Source organism: Rhinichthys klamathensis, unplaced genomic scaffold (assembly GCF_029890125.1).
Source record: "Rhinichthys klamathensis goyatoka isolate OS25496 unplaced genomic scaffold, OSU_Roscu_1.1 h1tg000331l_1, whole genome shotgun sequence".
NCBI classification, from domain to species: Eukaryota; Metazoa; Chordata; class Actinopteri; order Cypriniformes; family Leuciscidae; genus Rhinichthys; species Rhinichthys klamathensis.
Window position 1 is genome coordinate 1,772,501 of NW_026606846.1, and position 22,890 is coordinate 1,795,390.

A 22,890-nucleotide genomic window follows, 5' to 3' on the forward strand; every position below is an offset into this window, starting at 1 on the left:
GTCATGTGAAATAATTATATATAAAACCCTCCATGTCTGTCTCGCACTAGCGCTCTATAAGACTTTGGTCTATGACACAGCTCTGTACAACGTGTGTGTGTGTGGGTGTGTGTGTGTGTGTGTTCTGCTCATCATATGCCGTTTCTCTCCCTCAGAGAGTACATGAATGGTGAGGAATCTCATGTTTCAAACATCAGGACTCAACAGTGAGTGTTTGTTCTTCATGTACATCCATTGCAAACGCACGGTTTCTGCATTGCTGATTTGTCACTTGGATAATGTAATCTAGCATAATTATGACAATTAAACATTTACTTCTAAACTCTGTTTAAACTAAATATAACTGATTGGTTTCTATATGCATGGCTGAATATGAGCTGGGAAGGAGAGTGTGTGACTGAGTGTGTGTGTGTGTGTATGGGAGTGTTCCACATGAGTAATTTTACTATAGTATATTATAATATTCTTTCTACTAAATACTATAGTGTTTTTGAACCATACACAGCAAAATCCCCAGTGTTAAATGGACACTGCTCAGTGTTTATATGAGTCAACACTCAGAGCGTTATAAGTAACACTGAAGCGATAATGAAGTGATTAATTGAGTGATGATTGAGCATTATTGATGAACACCTGCTGTTAACAAGCAGAACCACTGAAGGTGAAAATCGCTATTTTACGTCACCATTATGGTGATCAGTGTTTGTGTTAGATGGGCTTCTGACCCTTACATTTTGAACTTTTTAAACCAGTTACAGCCAAACACAATCTAAAGTTGAAAATGTAACGGCCAAGAGCCCAAATAAAGCAAACACTGATCACCATAATGGTGACTTAAATATTGATTTTCACCTTCAGTGATTCTGCTTGTTATCATCAGGTGTTCATCAATAATGCTCAATCATCACTCAATTAGTATTTACTACAACATACTATAGTATTTTTTTCATGTGTGTGTGTGTGTGTGAGTGTGAGTGTGTGCGTTATGTCGCAGCAATAATGATGGTGGTCCCCCCCCCCCCCAGGCGTATCAGTATCTGCTGGTAGTCCAACAGTGAGCGCCGGTCCCCCACTCTCTCTCCAGCGTGAGTGTGTGTGTGTGAGTGTGTGTGTGTGTTATGACGCAGCGATGGTGGTGCCCCCCCCCAGGCGTATCAGTATCTGCTGGCAGTCCTGCAGTGAGCGCCGGTCCCCCACTCTCTCCAGCGTGCGCTTGGCTTCGGCGAGCAGTCGAGCTCGGTGACCCGGCGGCGTTAGCAGCGGCAGCGGCAGGTGACGACACGCTAGCAGGATAGCATGAGCTCTCTCGCGCTCGCCACCGGCGGCTGCGGAACACACACACACAGCGGGACGTCAACACAATCTACTACACATACAGCATCAGCTAACCTGTGAGTGAGTGTGTGAGTGTTTACCTGCTGTTGTGTAGTTGTGTGTTCTGTGTCGCAGCAGCTGGTGTGTGCGAGTGGGACTGGCTCCTGCCATCAGCCTGACCGTCGTCTCGTGCAGGAACAGCTGAAATCACACACACACACACACACACACACACACACACACACACACACACACACACACACGTTTAAACGTGCAGAAGTCAAACGCAGAGGTCAGCTGTAGGTGGGGTCAAAGGTCACCTTGTGCTGGGCCTGTGTGTGGGCTTGTCCGAGCTTCCGCAAAGAGCTCAGGTCCCTTTGGAATCCAGCCAGTTGGGATCCGGGGGCGGGGCCGGGCTCTCCATTGGACCCGCCCCCGCGCTGCCATAGGCTGGTTCTCAGAGTCAGGAGGAGGTCACAGACCAGAAGCTCCACCCCCTGAAAGAGTGTCGAACTAGTTATCAAATAAAACTAGGATAACTATAACAACAATAACAATAAAGATAACTTTAACAATTACTATATTAACAAGAATGATAACTATGTTAGCAACCACACGGACAGATGAAAACAATAACTGTAACGATAACTAAAATAGCAAGAACAATAACTAAAATTAAAACAAAAACAATAACTATATTAGCATCCACACCAAAAGATGATAACCATATCAAAAACTATAACGATAACTATAACAATAACTATAGCGATAAATATAACTATTGCAAAAACTAATGAAAATAACTATAACGATAACTACATTAGTGTTCACACCAGCGGACGATAACTATAACGATAACTATATTAGTGTTCACACCAGCGGACGATAACTACAACGATAACTATATTAGTGTTTACACCAGCGGACGATAACTATAACGATAACTATTTTAGTGTTCACACCAGCGGACGATAACTATAACGATAACTATATTAGTGTTCACACCAGCAGACGATAACTATAACAATAACTGTAGCAGGCGATAACTATAACAATAACTGTAGCAGGCGATAACTATAACGATAACTGTATTAGTGTTCACACCAGTGGACGATAACTATAACGATAACTGTAGCAGACGATAACTATAACGATAACTGTATTAGTGTTCACAACAGCGGACGATAACTATAACGATAACTGTATTAGTGTTCACACCAGCAGACGATAACTATAACGATAACTATATTAGTGTTCACAACAGGGGACGATAACTATAACGATAACTGTATTAGTGTTCACACCAGCGGACGATAACTATAACGATAACTGTAGCAGACGATAACTATAACGATAACTGTATTAGTGTTCACACCAGCAGACGATAACTATAACGATAACTATATTAGTGTTCACACCAGCGGACGATAACTATAACGATAACTATATTAGTGTTCACACCAGCGGACGATAACTATAACGATAACTGTAGCAGACGATAACTGTATTAGTGTTCACACCAGCGGACGATAACAATAACGATAACTATATTAGTGTTCACACCAGCAGACGATAACTATAACGATAACTATATTAGTGTTCACACCAGCGGACGATAACTATAACTGTAGCAGACGATAACAATAACGATAACTGTATTAGTGTTCACACCAGTGGACGATAACTATAACGATAACTGTATTAGTGTTCACACCAGCAGACGATAACTATAACGATAACTGTATTAGTGTTCACACCAGCAGACGATAACTATAACGATAACTATATTAGTGTTCACACCAGCGGACGATAACTATAACTGTAGCAGACGATAACAATAACGATAACTGTATTAGTGTTCACACCAGTGGACGATAACTAGAACGATAACTGTAGCAGACGATAACTATAACGATAACTGTATTAGTGTTCACACCAGCGGACGATAACTATAACTGTAGCAGACGATAACTATAACGATAACTGTATTAGTGTTCACACCAGCGGACGATAACAATAACGATAACTATATTAGTGTTTACACCAACAGACGATAACTATAACGATAACTATATTAGTGTTCACAACAGGGGACGATAACTATAACGATAAATGTAGCAGACGATAACTATAACGATAACTGTATTAGTGTTCACACCAGCGGACGATAACTATAACGATAACTATATTAGTGTTTACACCAACAGACGATAACTATAACGATAACTATATTAGTGTTCACAACAGGGGACGATAACTATAACGATAAATGTAGCAGACGATAACTATAACGATAACTGTATTAGTGTTCACACCAGCGGACGATAACTATAACGATAACTATATTAGTGTTCACACCAGCAGACGATAACTATAACGATAACTATATTAGTGGTCACACCAGCAGATGATAACTATAACGATAACTATATTAGTGTTCACACCAGCGGACGATAACTATAACGATAACTATATTAGTGTTCACACCAGCGGACGATAACTATAACGATAACTATATTAGTGTTCACACCAGCGGACGATAACTATAACGATAACTATATTAGTGTTCACACCAGCGGACGATAACTATAACGATAACTATATTAGTGTTTACACCAACAGACGATAACTATAACGATAACTATATTAGTGTTCACAACAGGGGACGATAACTATAACGATAAATGTAGCAGACGATAACTATAACGATAACTGTATTAGTGTTCACACCAGCGGACGATAAGTATAACGATAACTATATTAGTGTTCACACCAGCGGACGATAACTATAGCGATAACTATATTAGTGTTCACACCAGCAGATGATAACTATAACGATAACTGTATTAGTGTTCACACCAGCGGACGATAACTATAACGATAACTATATTAGTGTTCACACCAGCAGACGATAACTATAACGATAACTATATTAGTGTTCACACCAGCAGATGATAACTATAACGATAACTATATTAGTGTTCACACCAGCGGACGATAACTATAACGATAACTATATTAGTGTTCACACCAGCGGACGATAACATCCTGTTTATTCTCCGTTTTGTCGTGTCGCTTTAAATAATGTTGTTTGTGTGACACATGCTGTGTTAAATCGGTCATGCCGCCTCAGAAGTGTGTGTGTGTACCTTGTGGAGCCAGGTGTTGTTGTGCGACTGACACACACTGATGTGCAGGTGAGCACTGGCGCGCTGACAGTGACTGAGGCAGCTCACGACTCCCTCGCCCTTCTGCGGACACACACTCATCTGCACCGCCTTACACAGCGCCAGCACGGCCTTGGGCAGCGGGGGACTGACACACACACACACACACACACACACAGACAGACACACACACAGACAGACACGCACACACACACACGCACACACACGTTAGACTGGGGCATCATGGGTCTACACACATTCCGACGGTCCAACACTCACTCTAGCGTGTGAAGCGCTCGCGGCATCCGCTCCGCCTCCGCCAGCAGTGACCTCACCGACGCATCATCACCCTGCAGCCAATGAACCGCAGCCTTGAGGACCGACGCCCACCAGCGGCACACGGGGTCCCTCACTGCACAGACCACACCGTTCAGACGTCAGTGTGTGTGGAGAGGAGTAAACACACTGTGTGGAGGGAGTGACACGCACCTGAGGCTGAGTTCTGATTGGCCAGCGCGGGGAAAGGGGCGGTTGAGGGGGCGGAGTCTTCAGTACAGCTGTTCAACAGCTGCAGGAACTCCAACACACCAGTGAACTCCCTGCACAGAGGCATGATGGGAAACAGCGTCACTAGCTGGACAGAATTAACGTGTGTGTGTGTGTGTTACCCAGTGTTATCCTCGGCGTGTTTGCTGCTCTGCGGCTCGATCAGTGTGTGTACGGCTCTGTGTGTGTGTGAGAGTGTTACCCAGCATCCTCGGCGTGTTTGCTGCTCTGCGGCTCGATCAGTGTGTGTACGGCTCTGTGTGTGTGTGTGTGTGTGTTACCCAGCATCCTCGGCTTGTTTGCTGCTCTGCGGCTCGATCAGTGTGTGTACGGCTCTGTGTGTGTGTGTGTGTGTGAGAGTGTTACCCAGCATCCTCGGCGTGTTTGCTGCTCTGCGGCTCGATCAGTGTGTGTACGGCTCTGTGTGTGTGTGTGTGTGTGAGAGTGTTACCCAGCATCCTCGGCGTGTTTGCTGCTCTGCGGCTCGATCAGTGTGTGTACGGCTCTGTGTGTGTGTGTGTGTGTTACCCAGCATCCTCGGCGTGTTTGCTGCTCTGCGGCTCGATCAGTGTGTGTACGGCTCTGTGTGTGTGTGTGTGTGTTACCCAGCATCCTCGGCGTGTTTGCTGCTCTGCGGCTCGATCAGTGTGTGTACGGTTCTGTGTGTGTGTGTGTGTGTGTGTTACCCAGCATCCTCGGCGTGTTTGCTGCTCTGCGGCTCGATCAGTGTGTGTACGGTTCTGTGTGTGTGTGTGTGTGTGTGTTACCCAGCATCCTCGGCGTGTTTGCTGCTCTGCGGCTCGATCAGTGTGTGTACGGCTCTGTGTGTGTGTGTGTGTGTGTGTGTTACCCAGCATCCTCGGCGTGTTTGCTGCTCTGCGGCTCGATCAGTGTGTGTACGGCTCTCTCCAGCAGTTTCTCACAGAAGCAGCGGTGCAGTTGTGCGATGGGATCCGCTGGACACACAAACACACGTTAAACCCGCAGCTACACACACCCGGTGTGTGTCCGTCAGTCCGTCAGTGTTTGTTACCTTCATCTCTCGGAGAGGTGAACACCTGCTCGCTGCTCTCGGACCTCACCGACCAATCACAGCTGAGGAAAAACTGCCGGCCCAATGGCGTGAAGATCCAGCGCAGGCAGTCCGGGAGGAGCTTTGCGTCCGGTGGGAGGGGCTTAGAGTCTGATTGACAGGCCAGAGCCTCGGCACAGCTTAACAAATAACCCTGAGAGAGAAACAGACAGACAGTTACTATTAATTATATGTAAGACGTAGGCATGTGCCGGTATCAAATTTTCATGCTGCGATTAATTGATTGAGCTTTTATCACGGTATACGGTATTATCACGATATTTTAATTGCACAAGAGAAACGGATGGATTGGGGGTATCTAAAAAAAACAACTTGCATCACAATGTGTAATTGTGATTGTCAAAACATTTGGTAACTAAACAGAATTTTATTAAGTTTAGTGACAACATGTTACAATGTTTACATCATGAACAATGACTGGTAGGCTACTGTTTGTATTATTGCTTAACACAATTTTCACGATTTCAATTCAATTCTTGGATTTGATTCAATATTGACTCGTTTGGATGAATATTAGGTAGGCTACAGTAGATAGCCTGCATGTTAATTTTTCTCAAGAAAAAATATCTCTCACATAATGCTGTAAACATACAGAGAGAAATTAAATATAATGCGCTTTTCATTATAATAACAATTATATAATGACACAAATAAAAATATAATAAATAGGTAATATAGTCCACATATTTAGCAAAATACTCAGCTATTTTTTCTAGTCAACTAACGTACTGGTCATTAAATGGCTTTCCTTAGGTAAAGGTAACATTCTGTGACATAACTGTTCTCCTGCAGTGTTATTGACCTCTTTCCGTGGTTGAAAAACACTGATTGATCGATATTATGTATGAGGCATATACCTTTCGGTAAGTTGTACTGTATCTTTAAATAAAAAGTAACAGATGATGCGCTACAGTCACGTCACATTTACAAGCGCCAAAACGGTATTTATTGTCTGAATTTCGTAATAAAATGGTCAGAACCTGAGAGCTGATATTTTTTTTCATATCTAAAGTAACCTGCTCTGTCTAGTCTGTCGGTGTCAGTGTCCTCTTTGCTCCGCGATTTTTCTCTGCGTGAGAAAATGGATGCGTGGCGTGAGAGCGTTTGAAAAGTGTCAATTGCGTGAGTCTCAAGCTGAATGCGTGAGAGTTGGCAGCCCTGCTTTTAGAAGGGGGATAAATCGTCGGCAGCGTTCCTCCTTCCGCCATGCTTCTTATACATGTGGGGATTGTTTACATCAGAGTGCGCACGTGTTTTGCGCAGCATATACGCAGTGTTTTTTTAAGCGGTTGATGGAAAATAAGCTGATGCGTGTTCTAAAAATCTACATTCGGATCAATTATTTTTCACGGTATTTTGAAGTGCCCACGATAACAATATCGTGCATATTCATTACCGCGATTTATCGCATTACCGAATACCGGCACATGTCTAGCAAGACGTGTGTGTGTGTAAAGAAGCGTGTTGTGTTTTGACACGCGTGTGCAGCAGATGTGTGTGTGTGTGTGTGTGTGTGTGTACTCACGGGCACACAGCTGAGGTGTTTCCCCAGAGCTGATCTCAGGCTGATGGCGGCCGTCACGTAGATCTGGATCTGCTGAGTCACAGACATCTTCCCCTCAGCGCTCTCAGTCAGATTCACTGCGCTCAGAGACACACACACACCCCACAGCGGACGCCGCTCCATCTTACCTGAACACAAGCACACTCACTGTTCACTCATGTGACATCATCACACACACACACACACACACACACACACACACACACCTGTGAGCTGCAGCTGGCTGAGTTTGTGATACACCAGCGCTGCGTCCCGGGAGCTGGTCTGTGACTCCTCCCCCTCATGCCGTCCTCCAACCAAACGCAGCAGCCGGCCCAGGGGGGCGGGCCTCCGCAGGCAGAAGCGAATCAGGTTCCAGGAGAGGGAGCACATGACGTCGAGCGTGGAGGAGGGCAGGACTCTGGCTAACGCGGACAGACACGTCTGGAGACTTGCAACAGCGGCCGCGTAATCGCCCTGAGAGACACACACACACACACACACATTCAGCAGCTGATCACACTGCAGGCACAAAAATCAAACTTACTGTGTGTGTGTGTGAGAGTGTGTGTGTGTGTGTGTTTGCTCACCCGGTAGAGCTGCAGGTCGGCCTGTTTGCGCTGTCTCCAGAAGCGCACTGAGGTGGGCGAGTGAAGGGGTGTGACCGGCTCCCACAGGTACAGCACTCGGACACACCCCCAGACCACGCCCACCCCGCTCAGCAGCCACACCAGGAACCATGGCAGCCACGCCCCTGACACACAGACAGACATGTGACATCACTTCAGATGGTCACACATGACCACACTCCTCACACTCTCTGACCACACCCCTCACACTCTCTGACCACACCTCTCACACTCTCTGAGCACACCCCTCACCCTCTGACCACACCCCTCACCCTCTCTGACCACACCCCTCACCCTCTCTGACCACACCCCTCACCCTCTGACCACACCCCTCACACTCTGACCACACCCCTCACCCTCTGACCACACCCCTCACACTCTCTGACCACACCCCTTACACTCTCTGACCACACCCCTCACACTCTCTGACCACACCCCTCACACTCTCTGACCACACCCCTCACACTCTCTGACCACACCCCTCACCCCCTGACCACACACCCCTCACACTCTGACCACACCCCTCACACTCTGACCACACCCCTCACCCTCTGACCACACCCCTCACACTCTCTGACCACACCCCTCACACTCTCTGACCACACCCCTCACACTCTCTGACCACACCCCTCACACTCTCTGACCACACCCCTCACACTCTCTGACCACACCCCTCACCCCCTCTGACCACACACCCCTCACCCCCTCTGACCACGCCCCTCACACTCTGTCCACACCCCCTCACACTCTCTGACCACGCCCCTCACACTCTCTGACCACACCCCTCACACTCTCTGACCTCACACTCTCTGACCACACCCCTTACACTCTCTGCCCACGCCCCTCACACTCTCTGACCACGCCCCTCACACTCTCTGACCACACCCCTCACCCCCTCTGACCACACCCCTCACCCCCTCTGACCACACCCCTCACCCCCTCTGACCACACCCCTCACACTCTCTGACCACACCTCTCACTCTCTGACCACACCTCTCACTCTCTGACCACACCCCTCACCCTCTGACCACACCCCTCACACTCTCTGACCACACCTCTCACTCTCTGACCACACCCCTCACCCTCTGGCCACACCCCTCACACTCTCTGACCACACCCCTCACACTCTCTGCCCACACCCCTCACACTCTCTGCCCACGCCCCTCACCCCCTCTGCCCACGCCCCTCACCCCCTCTGACCACACCCCTCACCCCCTCTGACCACACCCCTCACACCCCTCACACCACCACCTGACCCCTCCTGCGCTCCTAAACTCACCGTAGCCCTGTGTGTGTCCGGGCAGGGAGAAGAGTGAGCGTGAGGGCCCGTGGGCGGCGCTCAGAGCCCGGTCCTCGTCGGCGTGCAGCAGAGACGGCAGCGGGTTGAGTGACAGGCAGAGGAAGGTGAGCGCGCACAGCAGCAGCCGCGAGCGGTCCATCACTCCGACTGACGAGGGCGAGTCCGGCTCGCTCTTCATCTGGAACACACAGCTCCGGTCACTCAGGGCCCTCTGTCAACCATCTAACCACACGGTCTAAAGCTGTGTATGTGTGTGTGTGTGTGTGTGTGCGCACCTGCTCGTGCTCCATCAGCGGGCTCCCTGGCTCAGAGTCGAGGCAGAAGGGCGAGAGCTGGGCGGGAGAACTGGAGCCAGAGTCCGACGGAGGAGGAGAGATGAACGCCGTCTCAGGCTTCAGATCCAGATCATCAGAGACACACACAGACTCTGGCAGAGAGAGGGAGAGAGAGATTCAGAGACACACACAGACTCTGGCGGGGAGAGAGAGAGAGAGAGAGAGAGAGAGAGAGAGAGAGAGAGAGAGAGAGAGAGAGAGAGAGAGAGAGAGAGAGAGAGAGAGAGAGAGAGAGAGAGAGAGAGAGAGAGAGAGAGAGAGAGAGAGAGAGAGAGAGAGAGAGAGAGAGAGAGAGAGAGAGATTCAGACACACACACAGACTCTGGCGGAGAGAGAGAGAGATTCAAATCATCAGACACACACACAGACTCTGGCGGAGAGAGAGAGATTCAAATCATCAGACACACACACAGACTCTGGCGGAGAGAGAAAGAGAGAGAGAGAGAGAGAGAGAGAGAGAGAGAGAGAGAGAGAGAGAGAGAGAGAGAGAGAGAGAGAAAGAGAGAGAGAGAGAGAGATTCAAATCATCAGACACACACACACAGACTCTGGCGGAGAGAGAGAGAGATATTCAGACACAGCTATTTGTACGTCATTGCGCTATTTGTACGTCATTGCGCTATTTGTACGCCATTACGCTATTTTAACGTCATTACGCTATTTCTACGTCATTGCGCTATTTCTACGCTCATACCGCTATTTCTGTAATTCCGCTATTTCTACGCCATTGCGCTATTTCTACGCCATTACGCTATTTCTACGCCATTGCGCTATTTCTACATCATTACGCTATTTCTACGCCATTGCGCTATTTCTACATCATTACGCTATTTCTACGCCATTGCGCTATTTCTACGCCATTACGCTATTTCTACGCCATTGCGCTATTTCTACATCATTACTCTATTTCTACGCCATTGCGCTATTTCTACATCATTGCGCTATTTCTACGCTCATACCGCTATTTCTGTCATTCCGCTATTTCTACGCCATTGCGCTATTTCTACGCCATTACGCTATTTCTACGCCATTGCGCTATTTCTACATCATTACGCTATTTCTACGCCATTGCGCTATTTCTACATCATTACGCTATTTCTACGCCATTGCGCTATTTCTACGCCATTACGCTATTTCTACGCCATTGCGCTATTTCTACATCATTACTCTATTTCTACGCCATTGCGCTATTTCTACATCATTGCGCTATTTCTACGCCATTACGCTATTTCTACGCCATTATGCTATTTCTACGTCATTACGCTATTTCTACGCCATTACGCTATTTCTACGTCATTACGCTATTTCTACGTCATTGCACATGCCCAGTCTTTCAGTTTTCAATCTGATCAAGTGTTCACATGTTCTCTGGATCGGATTAGAATAGGAGTAGGGTTGGGTACCGAAACTCGGTGCCAATAGGGAACCGGTTCCGACGTAAACGGTAGTAACCAGACCGAATAAGAACGAAAATTTCGGTGCCTGATTTCGGTGCCTAACTTCATTAGGCACACACGCACACACACACACACACGCAAGGTCTCTCGCTCTCTCCCTCTCCGCCGTGCCCGTGCGCTACACAGTTTGGAGCTAGAGTTGTGACGTTCGCGAACGAACCGATTCTTTTGAACGGCTCATAAACATGAACGATGGGAGCCGAGTCGCGGCTGGAGGGGAGCCGTTCTTTCTGTCGTTCTTTTTTCATGCGTGTTTCACACAGATGCACACAAATTAGCTCCTCAGTTATAGGGGAAGGGGCGCACCCAGCGCAGGGGTGCTACTGCCTAACAGCATGATGATAGTTGTGCACGCGCGCGCATCCTTTACGTGAGTACTCCAGTGGGAAAAAACCCTACGTGCTGTCATTGGGTAGGAGCAGAGCCAATGACTTATGCCGTCACATGGTTACTCCAGTTAAAAAAAAAAAAAAAGCCCCACTAAAATAACACTAAGTTCCTTTGTAAATAAATACAAAGGAACTGCTTTGTATTTATTTACATTGCATTTTGTGTTCATGTTATTGTATCTACAGTATATATTTACAACTTTAAATAGTTTTTGTTTTTTATCAAAATGTTCTTGTGGTATTGTATGAATAACATAAGTCAACATAGCTTTACACATACACATACTTTGTACTAAAGGTAAATCCAAAATAGTGATATCACTTTCTAAGCAGAGGGATGTTGTGCAACCCTATGGAATATAGTCCACACATGACAAATGAGGTAATAATCAATATTTCAGAATAATTCAAACTCAGATATTGGTGTGTGATATCTGAGTTTTAATTAATTGACTACAAATCTCACCTCATCATTCCTCCCAGTGATTATTTCCAGGATAAACTGAGATGCCCCCAAGCTGGCTTCTTTAAACTGACTAAATATTTAAAAAGAGCCAAAAGAGCCGTTCTTTTGAACGGCTCTTTGAAAGGAACGGATCGCAAAGATCCAGATCTCCTCAAAGAGCCATAAATCCCATCTCTATTTGGAGCACAGTTTCTTCTGTCTCGCATGCGCGCTCTTTCTCGCAAGGTTTGGCTGCATTTCACGTGTAAAATTACGTGTCAGAACGCCCTCTGAGTCTATTTGGGATAGTCTGAATCCCAAATAGAATCAAGCCAATTCATTGGCTGATGGCGCGGGCGCCGCATCGACGCACTTATTACGCACTTATACGCCGCATCGTCGTCATATTATGTTCTCTGCCGAAAAAGGAAGCTGGTCGGCAGCGCGAGGAGCTTGGCAGCGTCCCGTTCCCTATTGAGAGAACATAGGTTACACCAGTAACCAGAGATGTTCTCTTTCATAGGTTCACTCAACGCTGCGTAGCTAAGAAGCAGTGGATTTGTAGGCTGCTGTATCACGTGCCGTTTGAACTGACGCGCTACAGCAATCTGTCACATTTCAAAGAGCCAAAACGTTGTTTATTGTGTGAATCTCGTAAAAATATTGACAGAATCTGACAGCTGTGGATTTGTTCCATATCAAAAGTAACCTTCTCTGTCTTGTCTGTCGGTGTCAGTGTCCTCTTTTTCCGCTATTTTTCTGTGTGAAAAGGGTCATTTGCGTGAGTCTCACGGTCAATGCGTGAGTTGGCAGCTCTGCCTGCTAGTAATCTCTATTAATCTCCAGTATTATTAAATTGTTTGATACAATATTGTTTCATTTGATATTATGTAAATATGAATTTTTATTTTATATTGGTTTTATTATTACCATATGTTACTTGTATTTATATTGTTTAAAGATTTAAGTTAATATTGTGTCCAGTTTGGCCCTGTAAATTAAAGGGTATTATTTTTTTATAAAGTGTGTACGGTTTCATTTTCTTAAGTACCGATTTAAGAACCGTTTAAGCACCGGAACCGTTTAAAAAATACCGAGTAGGTACTGGAATCGGATAAAACCCAACCGATACCCAACCCTAAATAGGAGTAAACACCCCTTTCACTCGGATCGATTAAGGCGTTTGCATGAAGGCTTTCAGTGCGATTGAGCGTCAGTCCCATTACTAGCGGATTATGTGGTTGCGTGTAAACGTGTCCAGTGAAGGAGCTACTCCTGAAGTGTGACGGGACTCACTGTTCTTCTGGCTGCTCATCTTCAGCGCCAGGTTCTCCTGCCGGAGCTTGTGGTTCACCTGCTGCAGGTACTTGATGTAGTCGATGGCTTTGCGCAGAACACCTGACTTATGCATCTGTCATTCAAAACAGCAATCATTTCATTTAATATTCAACAATAATATTGATCTCCTGCATTGACACCATTATATGAGACCTGAACTGAGCTGGACGATGACATCACGGTCAGCTGCTTTGAAACAGTCTGTATTGTAAAAAGCACTGTATAAATACATGCATCAGACCCTCGTGAGCTCCCAGCATGCACTGCGGCCACACACACCTTGGCGTCGTTGCCCATGACGAGGTCGCGCAGCTCCAGGATCTTGTCGTTGATGGACGAGCGGTAGCGCTTCTCGATGATGTTGTGTGTCGTGCGTCGCTCGCCCTCTTTCACGACTCCTCCCGGTCCTGTGGTAACAGCCAATCCCTGATCCAGGACCACCCTGGCTCCGCCCCCAGTGTGGGCGGAGCCCGACGACAGCTGCTTGATTGGCAGCTTGTCTCCGCCCCCCATCACCATGGGAACGGTGGTCAGGATGTTGCTGCTCATCAGCGTCTGTGAAAGAGAGCGACGACACAACCATAAAGACAACATTCTGACATGGACAAGCATTTATTTCACGAAGCGTCTTATGTTCCAGTTAAAGGAGTAGTTCACTTTAAAATGAAGAATACAGTCGGAAAGAAGAAAGAGGGTGAGTAAATCATGGGCTAATTTTCATTTTAAAGTGAACTACTCCTATTAAAAACGATGTGGCTTTATATATAATGTTACGAGATTTAGTCACAAGCTCTTTTTAATACTTTTCATTGTAAATATTTGCTAAACCCAAACACAGGATGACCCTAACCCTCGCTAAAATATGAGGTTTATGAGGTTACGAGACACAAGTTGTTGTTTTTTGAAGGTCAGGTATGGTAACCCATACTCAGAAATTGTCCTCTGCGTTTAACCCATCCAGTGAGTGCACACACACATTAGGAGTAGTGAGTAGTGAACACACACACACACACACACACAAGCCTTGCTCAAGGCACCTCAGTCAAATCCTGTTGCTATTGAGACTAGAAAACCAAACCTTCAGGTCACTAGTCTGACTCTGAGGGGTTACGCATTACAAGTAACATGCATAATGTAATCGGATTACTTTTTTGATGTAACGAGTAATGTAACGCATTACAAGTAACATGCATTATGTAATCGGATTACTTTTTTGATGTAACGAGTAATGTAACGCATTACAAGTAACATGCATAATGTAATCGGATTACTTTTTTGATGTAACGAGTAATGTAACGCATTACAAGTAACATGCATTATGTAATCGGATTACTTTTTTGATGTAACGAGTAATGTAACGCATTACAAGTAACATGCATAATGTAATCGGATTACTTTTTTGATGTAACGAGTAATGTAACGCATTACAAATAATCTGGATTACATAATCAGATTACTTTTTGATGTTACAAGTAACATGAGTTACTACATTTAAATAACACAAATACATTTATTTACAGCTAAAAAAGTTACTGCAGATTTAGTATTTTGAAGAACAACAGTCACAGTAATAGTGCGGATTGTAGCTGAAACACAGCTAGTGATGGATGAGGTCCACTATAGTGGACAGATGGTTAATCAGAATTTCCTCCCAATCTAAAATCATTTGGAAAATCACTTGGGAAAATTTAACAATGACTCCTTAGATGGTACAACATTTTTTTTACCTGCAGAAATCTCCTAGGATAGAAGGATTGGATGGATATTCCGGGACAACTCGAAAATTCTGACTGGCCGTCGGCCATCTTGGTTTGGAGAAAAAAAAAGTTTCCACATACAAAGGCTTGCCACTGGGTGGCAGTGTGTAGGAGGATGCGTTAGGGTCCACTGGAGTGGTTGATGTGCACCTATGCCATCAAAACCCATGCATACGCATATTACGCAATTAAATGCTTTTTAATATCTGTCAACTGGAGCGACTTCTATGCGTGAAAGGGTTAAAATGATAACAAAAATTTCAATAAATAAAGAACCCATTATTTAACAGTATTTTCTTACAACAATGTAACAAATATATAAGCAATTTCAGTTTATTATTTGATAGAAAATAAAAAAAGACTTGTAAGATATTGCTATTTCTGGCTGTTGGTGTGGTGTGCCGGCTGTTGGTGTCATGTGACGTACTGGAACCTGCAGAGCGGTGGTCTGGATGGGCGCGGCGAGGGTCGTGATGCCCGTGGGGTTCTGCACGGTCGACAGAACCTGCGTCCCGTCCGGCTTCAGTGTGGTCAGGACCAGAGAGTCCGTCTTCAGGATCTGAGGCTGGTGCACCAACAGCTGAGGGCCAATCAGAACGCAGTTACACTATATACAGGCTGTGAACTGCAGAGGGGAATTGTGGGTAAATGTGTGACCTACAGGGGACATGGTGTGCATGGGCGTCGTCGACAGCGTCTGGATGGTCTGACCGGTCGAAGTCAACACACGCTGGTGCTGGATCGTCATTGGCTGGACCTGCGGTGATGTCATAATGCTCTGCATCTGCGGCTGGAGGACTGAGGGGAGATAGAGCTGTGTGAGGAGGGCTCGTGTGTGTACTTTCCTCATGTGTGTGTGTGTGTGTTTCTCACCCTGGAAGCCCGTGCCGTGGTTCTGCTGGCAGATCACCTGGTTCTGGATGAATCGGGACGGGTTGGTGGTCGACGTGAGCATCACCGTCTGCGGCTGCGCCTGCGTCTGCACAGCCAGCGTCTGCATGGGGAACGTCTGCACCTGACCAATCAGAGCACTGCGTGAGACGTGGCGGCTTAATCAACATGAGTTATGTGTCTCGCACCTGGGTGAGCGTGAGGAGGTGTGGTCAAAGTGTGAGGAGGCGTGGTCAGAGAGAGTGAGGGGGTGGTCATGTGTGATGGGTGTGGTCAGAGAGTGTGAGGGGTGTGGTTAGAGTTGAGGGGCTGTTGTCAAGAGAGTGTGAGGGGAGTGGTCAGAGTTTAGAGGGTGTGGTAAGAGTTTGGGAGGTGTGGTCATGTGTGATGGTGTGGTCAGAGTTGATGGGGTGTGGTGAGAGTTTAGGGGGAGTGATCAGAGAGTGTGAGGGGAGTGGTCAGATAGTGAGGGGGTGTGGTCAGAGTTTAGGGGTGCGGTCAGAGTCAGGGGGTGTGGTCAGAGAGTGAGGGGGTGGTCAGAGTGTGAGGGGGTGTGGTCAGAGTTTAGGGGTGTTGTCAGAGCGTGAGGGCTGTGGTCAGAGCGTGAGGGCTGTGGTCAGATAGTGAGGGGGTGTGGTCAGAGTTTAGGGGTGCGGTCAGAGTCAGGGGGTGTGGTCAGAGTGTGAGGGGGTGTGGTCAGAGAGTGAGGGGGTGGTCAGAGTGTGAGGGGGTGTGGTCAGAGTTTAGGGGTGTTGTCAGAGCGTGAGGGCTGTGGTCAGAGAGGGAGGGGGTGTGGTCAGAGTTTAGGGGGAGTGGTCAGATAGTGAGGGGTGTGGTCAGAGTTTAGGGGTGTGGTCAGAGAGTGAAGGGTGTGGTCAGAGTGTGAGGGGGTGTGCTCAGAGTTTAGGGGGTGTGGTCCGAGAGTGAGGGGGTGTGGTCAGAGTTTAGGGGGTGTGGTCCGAGTTTAGGGGACGTGGTCCGAGAGTGAGGGGGTGTGGTCAGAGAGTGAGGGGTGTGGTCCGAGAGTGAGGGGGTGTGGTCCGAGTTTAGGGGACGTGGTCAGAGAGTGAGGGTGTGTGGTCAGAGTTTATGGGGTGTGGTCAGAGAGTGAAGGGTGTGGTCCGAGTGTGAGGGGTGTGGTCAGAGAGTGAAGGGTGTGGTCCGAGTGTGAGGGGTGTGGTCAGAGTTCAGGGGGTGTGGTCAGAGTTTCGGGGGTCTGGTCAGAGAGTTTAAGGGGTGTGGTTAGAGAGTGAGGGGTGTGGTCCGAGAGTGAGGGGGTGTGGTCAGAGAGTGAGGGGGTGTGGTCCGAGTGTGAGGGGTGTGGTCAGAGTTCAGGGGGTGTGGTCAGAGTTTCGGGGGTCTGGTCAGAGAGTTTAAGGGGTGTGGTTAGAGAGTGAGGGGGTGTGGTCAGAGAGTGAGGGGGTGTGGTCAGAGTGTTATGGGTGTGGTCAGAGTGTGAGGGGTGTGGTCAGAGTGTGAGGGGGTGTGGTCAGAGAGTGAGGGGTGTGGTCAGAGAGTGAGGGGTGTGGTCAGGCTCACCTGTGTGATGGGCTGTGGTCGAGGCTGCAGCAGCGGCGGTGTGCGTGTGTGTATCTGCGTCTGTGTGTGTGTGTGTGTCTGAGTCTGTGCCTGTACCTGCGTCTGTATCTGTGTGTGTGTCTGTGTGTGTGTCTGGCTGCTGGTCTGCACAGGTGTGTGTGGGGGGGTCAGGATGGCGCTGGGGGCCGTCAGTGGGAGGGGCCTCACGGGGGCCACAGATCCGCCCCCCATCTGGTCCTCAAAGAGATCCGGGAAATCCCCCTGATTACTGACGAACTGCAGCATCTCTGACAGACACAAACACACACACACACAATATTACAACATGTTGGGTTGTGACTGTTGTGTGTAGCACATGCTGAAATCATGAAGAGCCTCTAAGCCCTCAGTGTTCATTTCGTTTATTATAATTAATAATTTCATTATTTTCATCAACGTCATTTTCTCACAGGCGATAAAAAGAGACGATAACTAAATAAAAACCAGTTTTGGATGACAAAAACTATAACGAAAATCATATGATTTGGGTGAATGGACAGATACACACAAACCCAATGCCGTCTGTACACTTAATATTAATCAAACAACAGAAGAAAAAGAGAAAAGCACTCACTGCTCTCTAAAAGCTTTAATAAGGATTAATTATATTTAATTTATAGAAATAAATATGTCTGTTTGAAAGAATAAAGAATTATGAATGCAAGTTGTTATAAAAATGCATGTATCATTCATTGAAAAGAAGACTGTGCTTTAGGAGAAGTGCTTTTATTTAGTTACGGTAGTTAAATCTGTGTCTGTATCGCATGTTCACACACTTTAAAAGCATTCATATTAACAGGTGAATGGATGTTTTCTCCAGGGGAAATCACAGTGAAGGCCGTAGACGACTGATGTCAGTGATGTGAAGCAGTGATGACTATCATGAACTGATAATGAACACACACTTCATTATTACAGAGGCTGTGTGGAGGTGAAAGGGGCGGAGCTTTAATAAAGGTCAATTGCTGTCTAGCACACTCCCGACCCTGACCTTTGACCTGAGATAATGAGATGAAGGTCAGTGACTCAAGGCCAGTGCTGATAACACACACATCAGACCTTGTGTGAAGCACTGATTTACATCATCACCACAGTCACACACAGGACTGATCAAACCAGTGTTTCCAGTGCAGGAATGCCCCGTTTCACCACAAACCAGGCGAAACTCACGCCTTCTTCATTCTGGTGAGATTCGGCTGGATAATGATAATTTACTGTTATCATTTATCTGATATTATCTTATAATATATCTGAAAGCCGATTAATAATGCATGTGTCTTCAGATTCACTGTTCTGCATGATGTTCCTAGTTCATCATTTATTCATTAAGAAAAACATTGATGCATTATTACCAAAAACAACTTTTTTTTTTTCTCGTATTATTTTCATAAGCAATATAGTTTAAGTGAAATCATTATTGAGTATTTTATTTACCCATGGCACAGGCATTTTTATTTGTATACGTGTCGTTAGGCATTATTTTGTTTCTTTGTTAGGCGATTCTTTTATTTATTATTAATTTGTCAAATTAATTTGAAAGTTGCTGAGTGTTACACTGGTTCACTATAGGCTACTGTAGTGTGTGTGATTTAAGGAGAGCTTTTAATGGCGAGAATTTTGTTTTTGTAATCAGACTCTCAAAAAAGTACTTAAAAATGTTGATTTATCTGCAAATACAGGTGAAACTCAAAATTAAAATATAGTGCAAAAGTTCATTTATTTCAGTAATTGAACTTAAAATGTGAAACTAATATATTATATAGACTCATTACATGCAAAGTGAGATATTTCAAGCCTTTATTTGTTGTAATTGTGATGATTATGGCTTACAACTATTAAAACCTTTTCACAATATTCTAATTTTGACTTTGGGTTTTCATATCTGTAAGCCATAATCATCACAATTATAACAAATATAGGCTTGAAATATCTCACTTTGCATGTAATGAGTCTATATAATATATTAGTTTCACCTTTTAAGTTGAATATACCTTTTAAGTGAATAACACCTGAGAGTGGACACACACACACACACATTCTCATTCACACAACGACGGTCAAATAAACACACATTACTCACTATCACATCAACGTGCAAATGAAAATAATAACCACACACACACATGACATGAGTGTGTGTGTCTATAGAGAGGAACACTGAGACACAGGAGCGGAGTGTGTGTCACATGATCCTTCACAGAGAGGTGTGTGTGTGTGTGTCTGATCATACACTCTTCATCTGCACACAACACACTCCTTCAGGAGAACTAGAGTCAGCTCATGCTGCAAAGCGGATGATTAAACCATCAACTATATACTGACTGACAATCATCTGATGTCAAGATCATCGTGTGTGTGTGTGTGTGTGTGTAACATTTACTTTCATCCCTGCCTTTCACTGGATTACTGCAATCCCAGTTCAGTTTACATGCGTATCAGTTCATGCGGCCCTGAATCACACACACAGCCTTGATAAATAATCACGACAACACCAACAATAACACTAATAACAACAACAGCACATAGCCTACAACACTAATAGCCACACCAATAACAACTACCATAACACCATTAAATAACAACACTAATAATAACCACCAATAATAGTAATAACAACAACACTTACAACACTAACCCTAACAACATCGTCAATACTAATACGAATAACAACACAACTACTAAGAACTACAAACACTAATAACAACACTGATATAATCTGATCATAAACAGGAATAAGCGCATGTGTATCAGTATACTGGATCTGTGACGCTCTTAAAGTGACAGTGGCCTAATAAACCTGTGTCTGTCTGTGTGTGTGTGAACGTTAACCAAACAAAGGAAAACATCACTCGCTGCTCTTGACTGAATACCTGAATGTAACTTTAATCTATATTTAAACAGTGAAGACTTTGCACTGCTATTTATAACATTTATTAATTATTCATTTACTCTACCTGAAAATAACTGTTGGACCTACCTGTCAAACAGTTTATTATATTTGTATGTTTTTTAGTATGTGTTTGTGCTATTGCTCGTAATTTTATCATTTGCTCTTATTGTATTACTGACAGTTTACTTTAGTCTTTTAACAATATTTTACATTTAAATGATTTAGGCTAGTCATGTTTGGTGTCACAACCTTATTTTTTAAGGTAACTTTTGGATCAAGAACAACTCTTTTATTGGTTTTATTTTTTTACTACTTTTTTTTTTAGGTGAGCCGACCGGGCCGGTGGAAAAAATCCTTAAGGTTCAGCCCTGAATAATAACACTAAAAACTATAATAACACCAATTAAAAACACTAATAACAACCCTAATGACAACAATAACACTAGTGACACTAATAACAACAAACAAAAACACCAATAAACAACACTAATTACACCAAAAACAATTCAAATAACAACCCTAATAACAATATTAACAACGATTACACTAATAACAACACCTATAAACAACAACAACACAAATTTCCCCCAAATGAACACTAGTAACATCAGTAATAACACAGTCAGTACACTATCTTTATCCTGCACTCTTTGATTGACCAGACACTGACACACACATGAAGATGATGATGAAGAGTTCATCATCATCATCATCATATGAACAGCCAGTCCAGACTCAACTGGTTTCTTTGCTGCCATGGCTTACAATAATAATCCAGTACTTTTACGTGTTATCTGAAGATTTACTGTAGATGAATCGCACATGATGGACACTTTCACAGGGCAAACAATACAGAAAAACACTGATCGGAACACACACACACAGAACTGAAGGACATCATCATCATCCTCTCTCACCGTCGATGTCTCCCAGTGTGAACTCATCGCCCAGTTCGGCTAAGCTCGGGTCCATCGTGTCCATGAACTCGGAGGCGTCCATCCTCGCGGAGAGTCGCGAGTCTGTCGGGTTATTCGCTCCTCGACACTCGCTCACAGCATCCACACACTCCCTATGTTCACTCGCTCGGTTCCGCGGTCGGACGAGCGTTTACCGACCAGACGCGGCCATCTTGCGCCTCAGCAGTGACGTCATTCACAAACAGTGAGAATCACGTCTGATTGGCTCGCGCTCGGCGATAGCCGTCGTAAGATCGGGCGCTGTTGTCCAATCAGATCGCCCGCTCGAGCGTGGCCTGATTGTACGTCGATGAGCAGAGGCGCTCTAGTCATTTGCATTCGCCCCGCCCCTCAGACTAAGTCCCGCCCAGGCCGCTCTGAGTGAATGAACAGGTCATGAATATGTAATGAGCAGACCGCGGGTTGGTGAGAGGTCAGTTAAATATGTAAATAAGGCTGAAGAGTCTCTTTGTGTGTGGTTACATCATCATCATCATCTTCACACAACCTAATTTTAGCGCTTTTACCAGCAGAGACGATTTAAAAGTTAAATAATGTTTATCTATTCTTATTATTAAACAGCATTTCTGACCAGAATACCTTTAAAAGTCCAGAGAACAACCTACAAATACCTTCTGAAAATATATCTTAACCATATTCCTGCCAAAGTACATTGCGTGTTATATGAAGTTGACATTATGTTTTATGATCAGTTGTCATAAGATTATGAAAGGTTATAAACCAACTTCTGTCTAAAGCATGCTTCCCAGTTTAGATATATTTATATGTCAAGTTGATAACACTCCGTAAACAACAAAAGTCTGTCAACAGAACACAGGGTTTATATGTTGGAGGGAGATCATTTGTATTGTTATAATTTTAACATATTACCTAGTTTTCTGTCTTATAACCCATAATAAAATCAAATTGGCAGTCCTTTCAGAAACTCCTTTGTAGACTCATAAATCAGTAAACTATATCAGTAAAATCTTGTTTCCTTGAAAATACATCAACATTTTTTCCAAAATCACCCCAAAACAAAATAATAAAAAAATAAAATATCACGAAACGCTGTTAATCAGGAGGGAAGAATCAAAAGCATGATGAGTTTCAATGCTGGGTTATTGAGAATAAAATAAGTAATATTTTCTCTCTTGTAAATGTGAGATATAATTCCAGTATTCCAGAGTTCAGGCTTTAACTTGTGAGATACCGTCAAATGTGTGTGTGTGAGTGAGATACCGTCAAATGTGTGTGTGTGT

General features: G+C 45.1%; 2 protein-coding genes and 1 long non-coding RNA gene across 3 annotated transcripts in view; 1 reads left to right on the forward strand and 2 right to left on the reverse strand.

Annotated features, from left to right (window-relative positions):
- The window catches only part of fzd6 (frizzled class receptor 6), a 100,645-nt gene that overhangs the window by 27,328 nt on the left and 50,427 nt on the right, over positions 1 to 22,890 (forward strand). The window lies entirely within an intron of this gene.
- On the reverse strand, positions 399 to 902 carry LOC130106000 (uncharacterized). The gene is made up of 2 exons (XR_008809691.1): positions 853 to 902; positions 399 to 479 (listed from the first exon to the last, which is right to left on the reverse strand). It is a non-coding gene; the product is annotated as an uncharacterized LOC130106000 (long non-coding RNA).
- Positions 1,072 to 21,824, reverse strand: srebf2 (sterol regulatory element binding transcription factor 2). Its single transcript, XM_056272157.1, has 20 exons — positions 21,590 to 21,824; positions 17,744 to 18,030; positions 16,187 to 16,328; positions 15,975 to 16,111; positions 15,741 to 15,893; positions 13,836 to 14,111; positions 13,515 to 13,629; positions 9,868 to 10,019; positions 9,572 to 9,770; positions 8,254 to 8,417; positions 7,891 to 8,140; positions 7,646 to 7,812; positions 6,061 to 6,253; positions 5,878 to 5,983; positions 4,971 to 5,080; positions 4,761 to 4,893; positions 4,464 to 4,629; positions 1,635 to 1,811; positions 1,416 to 1,515; positions 1,072 to 1,325 (listed from the first exon to the last, which is right to left on the reverse strand). The coding sequence occupies exons 1-20, from the start codon at positions 21,669 to 21,671 to the stop codon at positions 1,117 to 1,119; spliced, it is 3,318 nt and encodes a 1,105-aa protein (XP_056128132.1). The 5' UTR covers positions 21,672 to 21,824; the 3' UTR covers positions 1,072 to 1,116.